This window comes from Corylus avellana, chromosome 1 (assembly GCF_965113065.1).
Source record: "Corylus avellana chromosome 1, dhCorAvel1.hap1.2, whole genome shotgun sequence".
Lineage (NCBI taxonomy): Eukaryota > Viridiplantae > Streptophyta > Magnoliopsida > Fagales > Betulaceae > Corylus > Corylus avellana.
Window position 1 is genome coordinate 47,296,169 of NC_142490.1, and position 15,694 is coordinate 47,311,862.

Below are 15,694 nucleotides of genomic sequence, written 5' to 3' on the forward strand. Positions count from 1 at the left end.
AGAAGAAAGATCAGTTTATTTTGGCCTGGTTAAACGCCACATTAACTGAAAAAGTTTTGTCCTCAGTGTATGGGCAAAATACCTCTCATCAAGTGTGGAAGTATCTAGCAAATCGTTTTGCTCCACACTCACTATCTCACATCTCTCATTTAAGACGTCAACTTCAAACCCTTCAACAAGGTTCTAAAAGTTGCTCGGATTACCTTCTTACAGCAAAGAATTTAGCTAATCAATTAGCTGTTGCTGGCAAGACTGTCGACGATGAAGATTTAATTTCATATGTTGTGGGTGGTCTTAATCCTTCATACCACTCATTCGTCACAACATTGAGCTTGGCCACAAGAAATTCTGACATTTCATTTGATGCCTTCCAGATGGAATTGCTGAACCATGAGCTTTTACTTGATGCTCACACTCAAAAGGTGCAACCCGTGACTGGTCAGATTGCCTTTTTTTTCTCAAAAGCAAAAATACTACAAGAAACCAAAGAGCCCACAACACCTATAGTCCCGTCAGCCAGCCCAGTCAAGCCTTGTTCGTGCTGCACTGGGTTTCTCTGCTCCTCCACCTCAGCGTGGTCTTCATGGTAAAAATTCTATACATGTTCCTACATTTGCTGCTCCTAACAAATCTCCTTGTCAGATTTGTGGAAAGTCCAATCACCAAGCCTTGGATTGCTATCACCGTATGAATTTCTCTTATCAAAGGAGGCGTCTGTCATCACAATTGGCCTCCATGGCAGCCCCTACACACTCTGTGCCCGACATAGAACAGCCATGGTACCTGGATAGTGGTGCTAACAATCACGTGACTCCTGAACTTGCCAATCTATCTCTGCAGCAACCGTATCAAGGCCAAGAGAGCGTGACAGTGGGCAATGGAGGAGGATTGTCTATTTCCAATACTGGTTCTTCCCTGATTATTACTCCTAAAACTCGTTTGCTTATGCACAATATTTTACATTGTCCAAATGCTTCCTCTAATTTACTGTCCATTCAAAAATTTTGTTGTGATAACAATTGTTATTTCATTCTCACCTCTTCCTATTTTGTTATAAAGGACATGCAGACTCATCAAATTCTTCTGCAAGGGCCTAGTGAAGCAGGGTTATATCCCATCTACTTGAGGCAGTTCCATGCCAATAAAAATTCCCTTCAAGGTGGTTCTGCTCGGTCATTCACTGCAATGATTGGCATTACTGCTCCTCTTCGTGTGTGGCATTCTCGCCTTGGCCATCCATCATATTTAATAATCAAGAAGTTGCTTCAAAATTCTCTGTTGTCTGTCTCAGGTCCTACCCGATCTTCTAACATTTGTGAATCTTGTCAAGTAGCAAAGTGTAGAAAACTTCCTTTTCCTACGTCTACTAGAGTCTCCACAACCCCACTTGAATTAATTCACTCTGATGCGTGGTCTTCTCCTATTATGTCAGTGGGTGGCTGTAGGTATTACGTAGTATTTATTGATGATTATTCTCGGTTCACTTGGATGTTTCCGTTGCAAAATAAGTCTGATGTTTTCTTGTGTTTCATTAAATTCAAAAATCTAGTTGAAAATTTGCTATCTTGCAAAATAAAACAACTACAATCCGATAATGGAGGTGAATATATCTCCAACAATTTTAAAAATTTTCTTGAAACACATGGCATATTACATCGATTATCTTGCCCTCACACATCTGAGCAAAACGGTATTGCTGAACGAAAGCACCGGCATATCACAGATACTGGCTTGGCTCTCTTAGCTTAATCCAAACTTTCTACCACTTACTGGGTTGATGCATTTTTAACGGCTGTTTATCTAATAAATATAATGCCGACTCCAGTGCTTCAATTTCAGTCTCCTTATTTTACTCTTTTTCAACATCAACCAGATTATTCTATCCTTAGATCATTTGGGTGTGCATGCTTTCCACTTCTTAGATCATACAATTCTCACAAGCTAGCTTTTCGTAGTAAGAAGTGTATTTTTTTGGGCTATAGCAACAATCATAAAGGTTATAGGTGTTTGGATCCCCATACAAACCGTGTTTATCTTTCTAGGCATGTGGTTTTTGACGAAACACTCTTTCCAGCTGGGGATATATCTGCTGCCACTCCCCAATCAGAAGAACCATCCACTGGGTCTGCATTTCCTTCCCTAGCACGTAACAATCCTTCCTTACATTTTAATTTACCTTTATCTCTTGCATCTAATTAGAGTTCTCAGGATCACACGTTACCTCCTAGTCCAACACGTCACCCTGCTATTGTTTCCCCTACTGAAAGTCATGCAGACACTCCCAACTCATCTCCCACTACACCCACAGAAAGTCATGGTCCCACCTTACCTACACCCAATGAAAGTCACAGTCCCACCTTGTCTATCACACCCACAGAGAGTCAGGGTCCCACATTACCTACTGAAAGTGAATGTCCTAGTCCACTATTACCACCTGTCTCCACCTCCATTAAGCCACATAGTGCAACAAATGTCTTGTCTCCTTCTCCTACTTTAGAAGTTGAACCCGTGTCTTCCCCTCCCAGCCGTAATTGTGTTCCCCCACCGCCTCGGGTTGTCACTCGTTCCCAACCCAACTCTCTTAAGCCCAAACAATTTCCCAATTTCCAACTTTATTACTCCACCAAACACCCTCTCCAAGCCTTATCTGCCATTGTGCTTCCACTCGAGCCACGGACATATAATCAGGCTATTATAAAGCATGTGAGAAGCACGTCCAATTAAAAAAAATGTGTTTTTCACGTACTAAGAAACACGTATATTTTAAAAGCTAGTTTGTATGATATTTATATTCATTCCAAAAAAGACGGAGAGAAATTTCCTATAAATTTTGTAGAAAACTCCTCCAAGCTAGTTTCTAAAAGTCACATGTTGTATAAGCATATAAGAAGCGCATGCTTTCAAACCATGTGAGTAGGCTATTAAAACAAAATAAAATAAAATAAAAAAACACGTGATTCTCACGTGAAAAGGATATATGTTAGTTTTAGATGTTGGTTTATAAGAAATTTCTAAACAAGCCGGTCCATGGAGCTACCAAGTGTTTTCTGCTATCCTAAAACATAACAATCAATGAAATCAGAATCCACTCATGAATCTGCCTGCAGCTTCTGTGCTAGCAAGTTCTGCATCCTTCTATTTTCGAAAGAAATATACATCCCAGCCAATGGCACGAAGAAGACACAATCAAATACAATGCCTACTTGCACTTTAAGAGTCAAAGCTAATGCAGGCTGAAAAATATTTAACGTGCAAGCAAATGCATACAGAAAATGGATAGTTGTATTTGGAGAAAGAAAATCTTCGCCTCCATAGAACATTTAACCAACACAGAACTTAAAAGAGTCTAGAAAATTCCAGCAGAGATAGACATAACTCGTAATATTATTGCTGAAGCAAAGAAATTCTACATGATGTAAAATCCTATTTATCACTTCCTCCTCCATCGCTTCCATCAACAAATTTTACACGCTATCACCATTGAGAAGAACAAGGCTTCCCACACAAATGGCCATCTCAAAGAAATTAGGCATACCACCAAACTCAACCCTCGTGCCACTTTTCTCCTCTATGTCATACCAAAAGAGATACTCATAATCCTGCTCGATCAGAACCTTCTTGCCGTCCTTCGAGTACGCCAAAGGCTTACAGTACTCAAAAGTCCAAGGTACTGCGCCTTGCTCAATGGTGTAAAGACGAGCCCAAGAGCTGACTACCTCGTACTCCTTCATCACCCAAACATCGTTGCGTGTCGCAGAGACATGCACGCAAACACATATACATCCTTTCAAGACCTCCAAAATGAGTGCCGAACCATCGTCCGATTGAACCGGAATCGTATACTTTCTGAACTTTTCGGTAGCTAGAGCGAAAGCCAGAAGGGTCTTCTGGTGCAGGGACCCACAAATATCAACTAACCAATGGAAAGCACCGTTTAAGGACATCGACCTTGAATTAGAACTGGCTGAACTGAACTCTTTAGGCCATTCCTCTTCAACCGTCCTCCAAGAATGCGCTCTCAGACTATATACCTTGACTTCAATGGCACTTTTAGCATCAATCTTTCTATAGACCTTCACAACCCTCACCACCTTGTAGTCGTCGTTAACTGGGTCGTGTCCGAAGGCCACATTGGGCAACCCAGATAGACAGTCGGTGAATCCTACCGGCTCATAGGGCAACTTCTTGTACCGCTGGATTAATGGGTTCCAAATCAAAATCCCTGTCCAATAGCTGTAGATGCAAACCAGTCCATTGCAGTAGTTCACGATTTGGGTGTTATGTCCTGTATGGAAAAGTGGCTGGTGAATGTTCACGAGCGCTCCATCGAATCGGTCGTCGTCGTTGAAGCGCACTCCTAAGAAATTCCGCGGCGGTCCTTCGATGTCAATGACTATGAGATGGCGTTCTCTGTTGGCCGCAATGGAGAAGCCGAGATGAATGTTGATGAAAACTCGGCCATTGATTTGTGCGTGCCATGCCTTCGAAACGCATTGGAAACGTACCAGGCTCTTCACGGGTAATCGCAGAAGTATTTCGGTGACTAAATCCGGCGAGTGAATCGACATTTACGGAGTTTATTGTGGACCTTGTGGTGGCGGAGGAGATGAGTAACTTGGAACGCGTAGAATACTGAATACCCACTACCCAGCGGGAATTTCAATTCCCAACGGTGAACGGCCAGCAAATAGAAACAGAAATGTTCTTTCTTGATTCTTCTAACCTCTTTTTGCCACGTCCTTTCGGTGTAACGGTTTTGCATGCCCATTTTCTGTTGGGCTTTTATTTCTTGAATTCTAACTCTAAATTCAGCTCAAGTCTTGTTTAATATTCACGAGCTTCTTGATGCAAACTAGTCGTCCTGGATGTTTTTTTTAATAGTAATGTTAGGTACCATCTTTCTATCCTCTTAAAATTCTCGTAAAGCTGATGTAACTTTTAAAATCAGCATTAAATTTTAGATGAATCATACTTGAATTTTGATTTAATAGTGATTTTGAAAGCCACATCAGCTTTGGGAGAATTTTAGAAGGATAAAAAGATGGTACCTAGCATTACTCGTCTTTTAAAGTGCATTGAGAAGCAATCCGACAGAGGATGCTTGCGATCGGCGCCACATTCTTGAACAATGAGTGTGCATTCTCGGTTGGCTGCGACGGAGAGCTCGAGATGCATGTTGATGAAAACAAGGTCGTTGATTAGAGCCTACGAAATGCATTGTAAACATAAATTTAGAGAATTGAGATGAATATTTGTCTTTCCATTCTAATGGTTACTATTCAATGTATAACAGACCCAATTGTAAATAAATAAAAGAAAACATTTTCTTTGTTAATTAATATTTTTTTAGAGAGTATTCTTTATTATTTTTTTTTTTAAAAAAATGTTTTAATATGACATAAAATAAAAATAATTTTGAGAGTTTTATATGTTGAGTTGTTTGTTATTTATTTACTTATTTTTTTCTTTTGTTAAAAAAAAGTGTTATCTAACAAATGTCAATGCTCCGAATGGGTGTATTGCTTTAATCGTTGGGCCTTTTGCCAAGAATGAAGAGGTATGGTCCTTTTACAAGTATAGAAGGTAACATAATTTCAACATTTTGATGTCTACTCTTAAAACACTGCCAAAGGTCTAAAACAGCCTTTGGCCCGAGCACTAATCCCAGTGGTTGTGAAATTTGAGTCAACAAAACATACAATGCTCTAATATCATTCTAGAAGTCTCTCTTATATCATTTTTATGTCCCTTTAGAAATGAGATAACTTTTAAAATTACTATTTGATCAAAATCCAATAATGAAATAATGATCAATCACAAGTCTAATAGTGATTTTAAGAGCCACAATATTTTTCGAGAATTAGAAAAAAATGACTTGTAACATTACTTATAAAATGGGGTGGAATGGAGTAACTATTTCTATTCCTTTGTTTGGTAACAATAAATATACCTTAATTATAATTTGACCAAAATTACCCAAAAAAAATCCCATTTTTTAAAACTCAAATTTAAAAAATAAAATAAATAACAATAAATTTTTTTTTGATTTTTCTAAGAGGCCGTCCAACCACATAAGAACCCGGGGTGGCCGCACGACCCCCGACGACACTTGGGGGGGGGCCGCGGCCACCCCTGAGAGACTATAGAGGCAGTCACGACCAACCCTGACGTGAATCAAAGGTGGCAAAGGCCACCCCAGGTTCTATGGTGGGTGGCCGGCCACCATTTAGTTTAACAGTTATTTATTTATTAATTTGTTTTTAGGGTTGAGGGTTGAAAAATAATAAAAATAGATTTTTTTTTTTTTTTTGAAAAAATTGTGTCTATTCTTTAAGAAATAGATATTCCTCTTCTTTTTTTTTTTTTTTTTGAAAAAAAAAAAATATTTATTCCTCTTTCTATTCCTAGGAATAAGCCCCTACTAAAAAAAATAAAAAATAAAAAAAGAGAGGAAATTATATATAAACTCCTTAGGTCAACGTACTTTTTTAAAAAACTCCTTGAGCATTTTTTTTTGAAATTTAGTCCTTGGGTCACTCGAAACTACTAAAAAACTCCATACCGTCAATTTTTGTTAACTGCAGTTAGTCCACTCAAAACTCCCCATTTATCTGATTAAAATATTCATTTTTTATTAATTTAATTTAAAAAATTAAATTAAAAAATAAATAAATTAAAGGGTGGCCAGAAGTGGTTTGCCCACCCATGGAGTGGCTCGAGCCACCCCATGGGTGGTTTGGGGTGGCTCGCGGCCACCCCATTGGGGGTTTGGGGTGGCTCGCAGGCCACCCCTTCACCCTTGGGGTGGCCGCAAGCCACCCCAAGCCACCCTCGCAGGCCACCCCAAACCACCTGGGGGTGGCCGCAAGCCACCCCAGGGGTGGAAAGGGGTGGCTTGATGGGTAGGCCACCCCAAACCACCTGGGGGTGGCCACAAGCCACCCCATAGGGGTTGGTGCCACCCCTAACCACCCTTCAATTTTTTTTTTTAATTTTTTTTTAAGATTTAATTTTTTAAATTAAATTAATAAAAAATGAATATTTTAATCAGATAAAATGTGGAGTTTTTAGTGGATTAACGACAGTTAACAAAAATTGACGGTAAGGAGTTTCTAGTAGTTTCGAGTTACCTAGAGACTAAATTTCCGAAAGAAAAAAACTCATGGAGTTTTTTAAAAAAGCGTGATGACCCAAGGAGTTTATATATAATTTCCCATAAAAAAAAATTGTTAGTCTACAGGAATAATCATTTCCATTCCAAAGATCTATTCCGCGAACCAAACAAAGTCTAAGTTTATTATAGTAGTACATTACTAACAGTAACATATGAACTAAGTCTATTACTTTAACTAATGGCTTTTCAATTGCATTCTCATATATCTGATTGTCTATTCTTTCTCCATATTATTTTCTTATTGTTTCTGTATTTTTAAATACTAATACATTAATGCATAAAATAATAAAGAAAGAGAGATGTGAGTGGGAGGAAAAAAAAAAAAAAACGCATTAATGATACAAAGTAGTTCAAATGCAAAATGCATTTTGTATAGAGAATCGAATGAACACTTTGATTAAGCTTCATTGCATAATCCATTGCGAGTGCTCTTAGCAACTCAAGACACATAGGCAAAGATTCTGGTTTGGTGAAAGTTCACATCCCAAGTGCCATTTTCATACTATGCTTCTTCAAGAAATGCTCCCTTCTTGATGTGGATGCTTCTTCCGGTGCCATTTACGTAAAAGGACGTGTGAGAGGCCTGTTTTCTAACATATCGTGTTTGATGCACACATTAAACATAATCAAAGCAGACAAATGAATTCAACGATAAGAAATAACTTGAAAAGCATAAATCCATTGTCACCAACCAAATCAAAAAGTTCATCCTTTAAGCAAGACAGGAGCCTTAATTAGCAACACAAAGGCATAAATTGGTGATCCTCAAAAGACATTCAGGTTCCAAGATGACAACCCTTTCGTCTTGTATGAAAGATCATATTCAAATATGGTAATACGGCCGGCCACGTAAACAAACACCCCACATTCACATGCTTTAAGAATTTAATCAAAACTCAAAATATATAAGGAAAGAACCATTCTTTTACTTTAAGAACAACCCTTTTCTACTAGGATAGGCTTAATTATATACTTTTAAATAGTTAAATCCACGATAATTTAACATATAAGTTGGTGTTGCTTCTCAGCTGCTCAAAATATTTGGGACAATAACTATGTAAACAGACATTCTCTCCCCATTTTTATTCCCTATATATTGTTTAGAAAAATTGGCTAATATTCAAATATGCTACTAGGAAAGCAGAGATATGATTTGCTTTTGCCGAATATATATACATTAGTAGAACTTCTGGTTCGGGCAAGGTTAAGAGTTCATTGAAGATCCATAACCATGCTAGGCAAAGATATCCTTCTTCTGTTAGTCCCATAATGCACATGATTGTAACTATTCAACAGCACAGAAATTTAAACGCAACGATGACATCACATTCACAATGATTGTCTCCTTATGACAATTTCAAGCCAACACTAACATATTGTCACTAGTGCAAATTGAAATAATCAAAGATAGAACGAAATATTACTAGAGCTAATTATAAACAAGACACAAGAGATTCTACAACAAACTTTTTCCCTGGGACACACTCATATTTTTAATTGCAACCTGTGACTTCCTTTATCAATTTCGAGGGTTAAAAAAAATGAAAGAACAACTAGTATGAATCAAGGAAAATGACAAAGAAATTGTCAGTCCTCTAGAAAACAGTGTACTTGTTATGTCAAACAACTTATTTCTGCCTCTTTTAAAACAAATTGTCAGCTTAAACCATTAATGAGGTAAGATAAACTAATTCTAGTAATCCTTAATTGAAATATTATATATGGAAAAGTTTGTTGCGTTACCACTTTTCACTTTGTGCCCATTTTCTCCTCCTGTTTGCTTATAGAGTCAGTTTAAAGCCTTTTGACAGAAAATCATCCCTGTAAAACAATGATCAATCCATCAAAGTATTAAGTTAAACTAAAACAAAAATAAGTAGATGCTATATAGCAATCATGTTGAGCAATTCAAAAGAGTGAAACAAACCAGATTGGTCATATACATCAGTTTATCTAAACAAACTTGAGCTCTTGAGAGAACCAGAAAATTAAACTAAAGAGATCAACTGCTCACATAAAATTGGTAACCAGGTATAGAAATAAGCTTGAACAAAAATAAATAAATAACTCAATTAAGTTTATGTTATCTCACATCTTCTTTCTATTGCTTTCCTTCTTTTCCTCTGGCGCCGGTTGCTGTGTCTTCCCATCCATTCCACCACCACCTAAGGGAACAAGGCTTTCCACATAAACATCCGCATTGAATGAATTGGGAGCCCCCTCAATCCTCACAGTCTTGGCTCTCCTCCTCCTCAAATCATACCAAAGGAGCTTTTCCTTGTCCAATTCCAAAAGAACCTTGTCCTTGTCACCACTCTTAGAATAAGCTAAAGGCATCACCTGTCCAAAATCCCTGTTCAAACTTGACTGTGAAACCTTAAACAATTTAGTCCAAGATTCCTTTAATCCATATTCCTTCATCAGCCATACATCAACAAAATCATTACCGTAATTGCAAATCATGCATAGGCGCTCTTCCAAGACCCCCAGATCCATTACAAAACCACCATCGACATGATCAGGCTGTGGTACAATTCGAAACTCCTCAGCTACAAGATCAAAAGCAACAATCATACAGTACCATCCAAACCCTCCAGGCACCACCCAATGCAAAGCACCACCAGCAAGCGCAGCATACCCTCGTCTATAAAAAAGAAGGTAACCAAGCTGAAACAGATAACGAATATAATAGGGTATGTCCTTGATTCCTCTCCAAGAGTTACTCTTCAAGCTATAAACTTTAACATCAGCAGAGAAAAACCCATTATCACCAACAAACTGCACCATCCTCACCACCTTGTAGTCATCGCTAATGGGGTCGTGCCCAAATCCATAAAAAGTAAAACGACGAGGTTTAACATTTATATAACCTTTAGGAGCCTCAACCGGCATAACAGGCAATATCTGGTGTTTTCTCGTTGATGGGTTCCATAAAGCCATTTCTTCTTCAGCGTTACACACAGCCAACAAGCCATTGCAAGAGCCAAAAACGTCAGTTATACCCCAGATCACATTCAATGGGGGATTGAGTTCCGTGGCGGTGCGAAGCGAATCGAGCTCAACGGAGTAGAGGTACCATTTTTTGAGAACGAGGCTGAGTTTGGACTTGGTGGCAAGGGAGTGGCTAAGGTGAATCTTAATGAAATCTGGATCGTCTATTTGGGAGCACCAACGCTTGGATGCGCATCTGAACCGTAGAAGCGTCTTCACCGGAAGTTGGCATAGGATGTCGGTGATTACATCGGGCGGGAAGTTAAGGTCTAGCTTGAGGTTTGGCATATCAGACGGGGTATAAGGTTGGCTGTCTGGCTGGGTTTTGGATCGGGAGATATGAATGAAGAAGCAGTTTCTGGTGCTTTCTAGAGAAATAAAGTAATGATTAAAGGTTCGGCGCACGAAATCATGGTGGTCCTATTGAAAATGAAGGATCCGCTTACATTATTGAAATAGAGAAATGCTAAAGGCCCAACTTTTTTGCCCAACAAAAATCCAACTTTTACCCTTTATTTTTTTTCTAAAAAGAACAAAATGAAAAATGGAAAAAATGTCTGAAGCAACCCTATCTATTTTTGGCCTTTCTTTTATTTAGTATTTTTTTAAAAATGAAAAATAGTATTTTTCTTCATAATAATGACATTTTCTTGAAAAAAATGACATTATTATGAAAAAAATACCAATTTTCATTTTTTTAAAAATACCAAATAAAAGAAAGACAAAAAATATATAGGGTTGCTTCAAACATTTTTTTCATTTTTTATTTTATTTTATTTTTAAAAAATAAATAAGGCAAAAGTTAGACTTTTGTTGGGCAAAAAAATTGGGTCCCTATCATTCCTCAAATAACACGTAATGCTTTTAATTTGTTTCGTCAGAAGACACCTGTCATATTTGAAAAGATTTGTTTGGAAACATAATAAAGATTGGGATGATATATTTTAATATTATTTAATAGAGTTTAGTTGAGTATGGTAATATGATTTGTTTATTAATGTGTTTTTTTTTTTTTTTATAAAAAAATATATATATTATAACGTATAGGTGAAAATTGTATCATATATTAGAATTTATAATTGAGAAAACGTATTATATAATATAAATTTATTTATTTCGAAAAACTTAAAAATATTTAAAACTTAAAATAGTTGTTCAACCCCTTTAAATTTGTCGAGTGGCTATATGGTTACCCCTCCTAAGTTTTAGGTGGCCACAGCATGTGGGTGGACTCACCTCCCAATGGGTGGCCGGATGGACCAAACCCGAAAGTAAAATCTTCACCCTCGCAACTCACCACGGGTAAGATCTCTCCTTATGACCCATTGTGAAGGAGATCCTCACCCTCCGGCTCGGGATGGGTCTTTGCCACCCATTGAAGGTGGGATTTCCCATACCTCCCTTACAATGTTTAGCTTTTTTGTTTTTTAATTTTTAAATAATGTTGATCACGTAGTAGAATAATGTAGCATGGCCCATGGGAGACCCTTGTCATGCTCTACCTTGACATTATATGCTGTTAAGTTTTTAGACTAAACATGGGCCGAAAAACCAATTACATGTATAAGATGTTCAAAATAGTACTTTTTGTAAACCAGTGTGACTATTTGATAGCAACACAAATCGCAAGTACGAAAAAATAAGGGAACCCATGTTGAGAAAAAAGGAAAGAGATTAAAAAGGCCCAAACTAAAGTTAACATGAAATTCTACCTCCCTTTTGGTTTTTGGTTCGGTGGGCAGCTCTCTTTCTTCATGACCCCACTGCGGATCAAGCATGGTCCTGTTTTAATGCCCATACAAGTCCAGACTTGGTGGTACCTTTTGTTTTGTTTTGTTTTTTTTTTCCTAATCAAATTTGGTGGTACAAAATAACCAAGGGTTAGGACTCTTCTGCTTATTGATTCTCTTCTAGTTCCACCCTCAACTACAGACAGAGCTTTGAGTCCTCTGCAACTATTGTACAAGGATACCATGCAATTCATCCTATTATGAACCACTCAATATCGATAGCAAATTTAGCAAAGCCAAAACTATTGATAGCAACCATCCACTGAGGTAAACAATTAAAATTCAACAACAATGTAATTTGCTTTATAATCGAACATCACCCACCCATTCTTAATCTGCAATCATTTATAACTAGGCCTGCACCTCAAAACCAACCTAAATGGCATCCGAACTCTCATTCTTCATGCCATTTTCTCACAGGCGAACAATTTGAAAATTCACAGCATATAGTTCAAAGTCGGTTATAACATCAAATTTCAGTTAAAGAAAAAGTAAATTCCAGCATCAAAATCGAAAGATGTCAAACAACCTTGTGGATTTAGAGAGGAATACAAACATATTTCGTATATACATGCTTCAAAACCACAGTAACTACAAGTACACAACACCTTACACAAGTGGACAATATATGGCATTAATCAGGAAAAAACCTGAAAAAGTATACTCATTCTAGTAAAGGCATTTGGTACACATCGTTGGGATTATTGTTTCCTCCCATCTTCAAGCATTCTCAGTTGATCAAGCATAGCTCTATCCCTTCACTTTTCAACCTGCGAAGAATAAAGGGGCAAAGATAGGTTGCTTATGTGACAGTAAAGTTAAAAGAAACAGATGGGGCACCTTTTTTTTTTTTTGCTTTTTGAAAAGAAGGGAAGGGAAGGGTGGTTGATTAAGCGAGTCTAAGAAATATTGGCTCCAGAGAGGGGCAACCTCCCCAAGGACCTAAATGCCCTCTGAACCTCATTCTGAAATGTAAGTGTGAAGAAGAAGGTGCCCTTAATTCGAGATGGCACATTTCTTGAAAGAAGAAGATAATAATTTGATTCACCAAACCCTGCCCTAAATACACTTAAATTGAGCATTGCAACCTTATTTTAGACCAAAAGAAGCAAGTTCTGCATTCCTATATTTTCGAAAGAAATATACATCCCAGCCAATGGCACGAAGAAGACACATTGACACAATATTCAAATACAATGCCTACTTGCACTTTATGAATCAAAGCTCTGAAAAATATTTAAGGTGCAAGCTAATGCATACAGAAAATGGATAGTTGTATTTGGATAAAGAAAATCTTTGCCACCATACAACATTTAACCAACACAAAACTTAAAATAGTTTAGTAAGTCTAGAGAATTCCAGCAGAGATGGACATAACTCGGAATATTGCTGAAGCAAAGAAATTCTACATGATATAAAATTCCCAAGAAAATGAGTTGTACCAAAATGGGCTCCAAAGCAGTTTTCCTTGCAATCGAATATCAAACTAGCTTGTTCCTCATTTGTCACCTCCTCCTCCATCGCATCCATCAACAGATTAAGGTCATCCGCTGGATTATCATACCTAGCACAAACATGAGTTAAAAACCAAGTCCTTAATATTAAGCTAAAGAATTAATTAAACCAAAAATTACACTCAAATCAGTTAAAATTTTACACGGTATCACCGTCGAGAAGAACAAGGCTTCCCACACATATGGCCGTCTCAAACGAATTAGGCATACCATCCAACTCAACACTCGTGCCCCTTTTCTCCTCTATGTCATACCAAAAGAGATATTCAAAATCTTGCTGCATCAGAACCTTCTTGCCGTCTTTCGAGTACACCAAAGGTTTACAGTACTCAAAACCCCAAGGGACTGCGCCTTGCACAATGGTGTAAAGATGAGTCCAAGAGCCGACTACCCCGTACTCCTTCATAACCCAAACATCGTTGAGTGTCACACCGACATTTAGGCAAACACATATACATCCTTTCAAGACCTCCAAACCAAGCGTTGAATCGTCGTTCGGTTGAACCGGAATTGTATACTTTCTGAACTTTTCGGTGGCTAGATCGAAAGCCAGAAGGGCCTCCCGGTACCGGGGCCCACTAATAGGATCAACTAACCAATGGAAAGCACCGTTTAAGGACATCGAACTCGAATAAGGACTGGCTGGCCTGTACTCTTTAGGCCATTCCTCTTCAACCTTCTTCCAAGAATGCGCTCTCAAACTATATACCTTGACTTCAATGGCACTTTTAGCATCAATCTTTCTATAGAACTCTACAACCCTCATCACCTTGTAGTCGTCGTTTACTGGGTCGTGTCCAAAGGCCACATTGGGCGACCTAGACGTACAATCGGTGAATCCTACCGGCTCAAACGGCAACGTCTTGTACCGCCGGATTAATGGGTTCCAAATAACAATCCCTCTCCCATAGTTGTGGATGCAAACCAGTCCGTTGCAGTAGTTCAGGATTTGGCTGTTATGTCCTGCATTGAGAAGTGGCTGGTGAATGTTCACGAGCGCTTCTTCGAATCGATCGTCATCATTGAAGCGCACTCCTGAGAAATTCGGCGGCATTTCTCCCTCGTATTCCATGACTATGAGATGGCGTTCTCTGTTGGCCGCAATGGAGAAGTCGAGATGAATGTTGATGAAAACTCGGCCATTGATTTGTGCCTGCCATGGCTTCGAAACGCATTGGAAACGTACCAGGCTCTTCACGGGTAATCGCAGAAGTATTTCGGTGATCAAATCGGGCGGGAGAATCGACATTTACGGAGTTTATTGAGGTGGCGGAGGAGATGAATAACTTGGAACGCGTAGAATACCCACTACCCAGCACGAATTTCAACTCCGAACCGCCAGCAAATGGATCATATAGAAAGAGAAATGTTCTTTCCTGATTCTTCTAACCTCTTTTCCATCACAGCAAATGGATCTGTTAAGAGACACGTGTCTCTCTTTTTTTTTTTTTTTTTTTTTGATAATAACGTCTGCATTCATTCATTCATAACAAAATAATATAGAGCGTAAAAAAACACTCTAAACAGATAGAGTCAAAAGCTCTAATGTAACTTCATCTTGAATAAAATAAGGGACTTTCTCTATCCATATTTCTTCTATGTTTCCTTGGACTGCCCTTTGACCCATTTTATGAGCTGCATAACAAAATATCGTTGAAGTGGCCATTGAAAACCATGGCCACTTCAACGATATTACTGATCACCTGCCCGTAGCTACACCAATTAGGACCAGTATTCTTCAAAGCCATAACTACCACCTTCGAATCCCCTTCCAAAATCAAGTCTTGTAACCCCAAATCACGACAAAATTCCATCACACATAAAACACCCATAGCTTCCGCCGTTGTAGGGTCTGGGCATCCATCCATTGCCTTACTAAGAGCTGCACAAACCAAACCTTCATGATCTCTTACAACAACCCCAAATCCCATCTAGTTATACTCCTTTCGTAGAGCTACATCCCAGTTAGCTTTGAAAAAACCAGCAGGTGGGTTCTTCCAACGAACAGATCTATGAACTGGAACACTATGCACAATTTCCTCCCTTCTCTCCAAAGAATCATTATACTGTTGTAAATAAACCACTGCTTCTCTAACAACGACATTGGGATGCAAAAAAACACCCCCATGAACTACTGTATTTCGTCTGTGCCAAATTCCTTTTGCAATAACCCCAACCAGTGCCATCTCCTCTGTACTGCATCGTGATACCAAAAATAAAAGAAG

At 38.4% G+C, this 15,694-nt stretch overlaps 3 protein-coding genes across 4 annotated transcripts; all 3 read right to left on the reverse strand.

Annotated features, from left to right (window-relative positions):
* Positions 1–3,464: 3,464 nt before the first annotated feature.
* Positions 3,465–4,568, reverse strand: LOC148589973 (F-box protein CPR1-like). The gene has a single exon (XM_088512296.1). The coding sequence runs from the start codon at positions 4,566–4,568 to the stop codon at positions 3,465–3,467; it is 1,104 nt and encodes a 367-aa protein (XP_088368422.1).
* Positions 4,569–7,485: 2,917 nt separating this feature from the next.
* Positions 7,486–10,570, reverse strand: LOC132172965 (F-box protein CPR1). Of its 2 annotated transcripts, none has more exons than XM_059584533.2 (3): positions 9,267–10,570; positions 8,918–8,995; positions 7,486–7,764 (listed from the first exon to the last, which is right to left on the reverse strand). In XM_059584533.2, exons 1-2 carry the CDS (start codon positions 10,451–10,453, stop codon positions 8,956–8,958), a joined length of 1,227 nt encoding a protein of 408 aa, XP_059440516.1. In that variant the 5' UTR covers positions 10,454–10,570; the 3' UTR covers positions 7,486–7,764; positions 8,918–8,955. The 2 variants fall into 2 exon arrangements, with proteins under 2 accessions (XP_059440516.1, XP_059440517.1); XM_059584534.2 differs by having other exon boundaries at positions 7,486–7,978; positions 9,267–10,527.
* A 2,733-nt stretch (positions 10,571–13,303) lies between these two features.
* Positions 13,304–14,737, reverse strand: LOC148589974 (F-box protein CPR1-like). The gene is made up of 3 exons (XM_088515959.1): positions 13,613–14,737; positions 13,398–13,519; positions 13,304–13,344 (listed from the first exon to the last, which is right to left on the reverse strand). The coding sequence occupies exons 1-3, from the start codon at positions 14,716–14,718 to the stop codon at positions 13,304–13,306; spliced, it is 1,269 nt and encodes a 422-aa protein (XP_088372085.1). The 5' UTR covers positions 14,719–14,737.
* Positions 14,738–15,694: the final 957 nt, after the last annotated feature.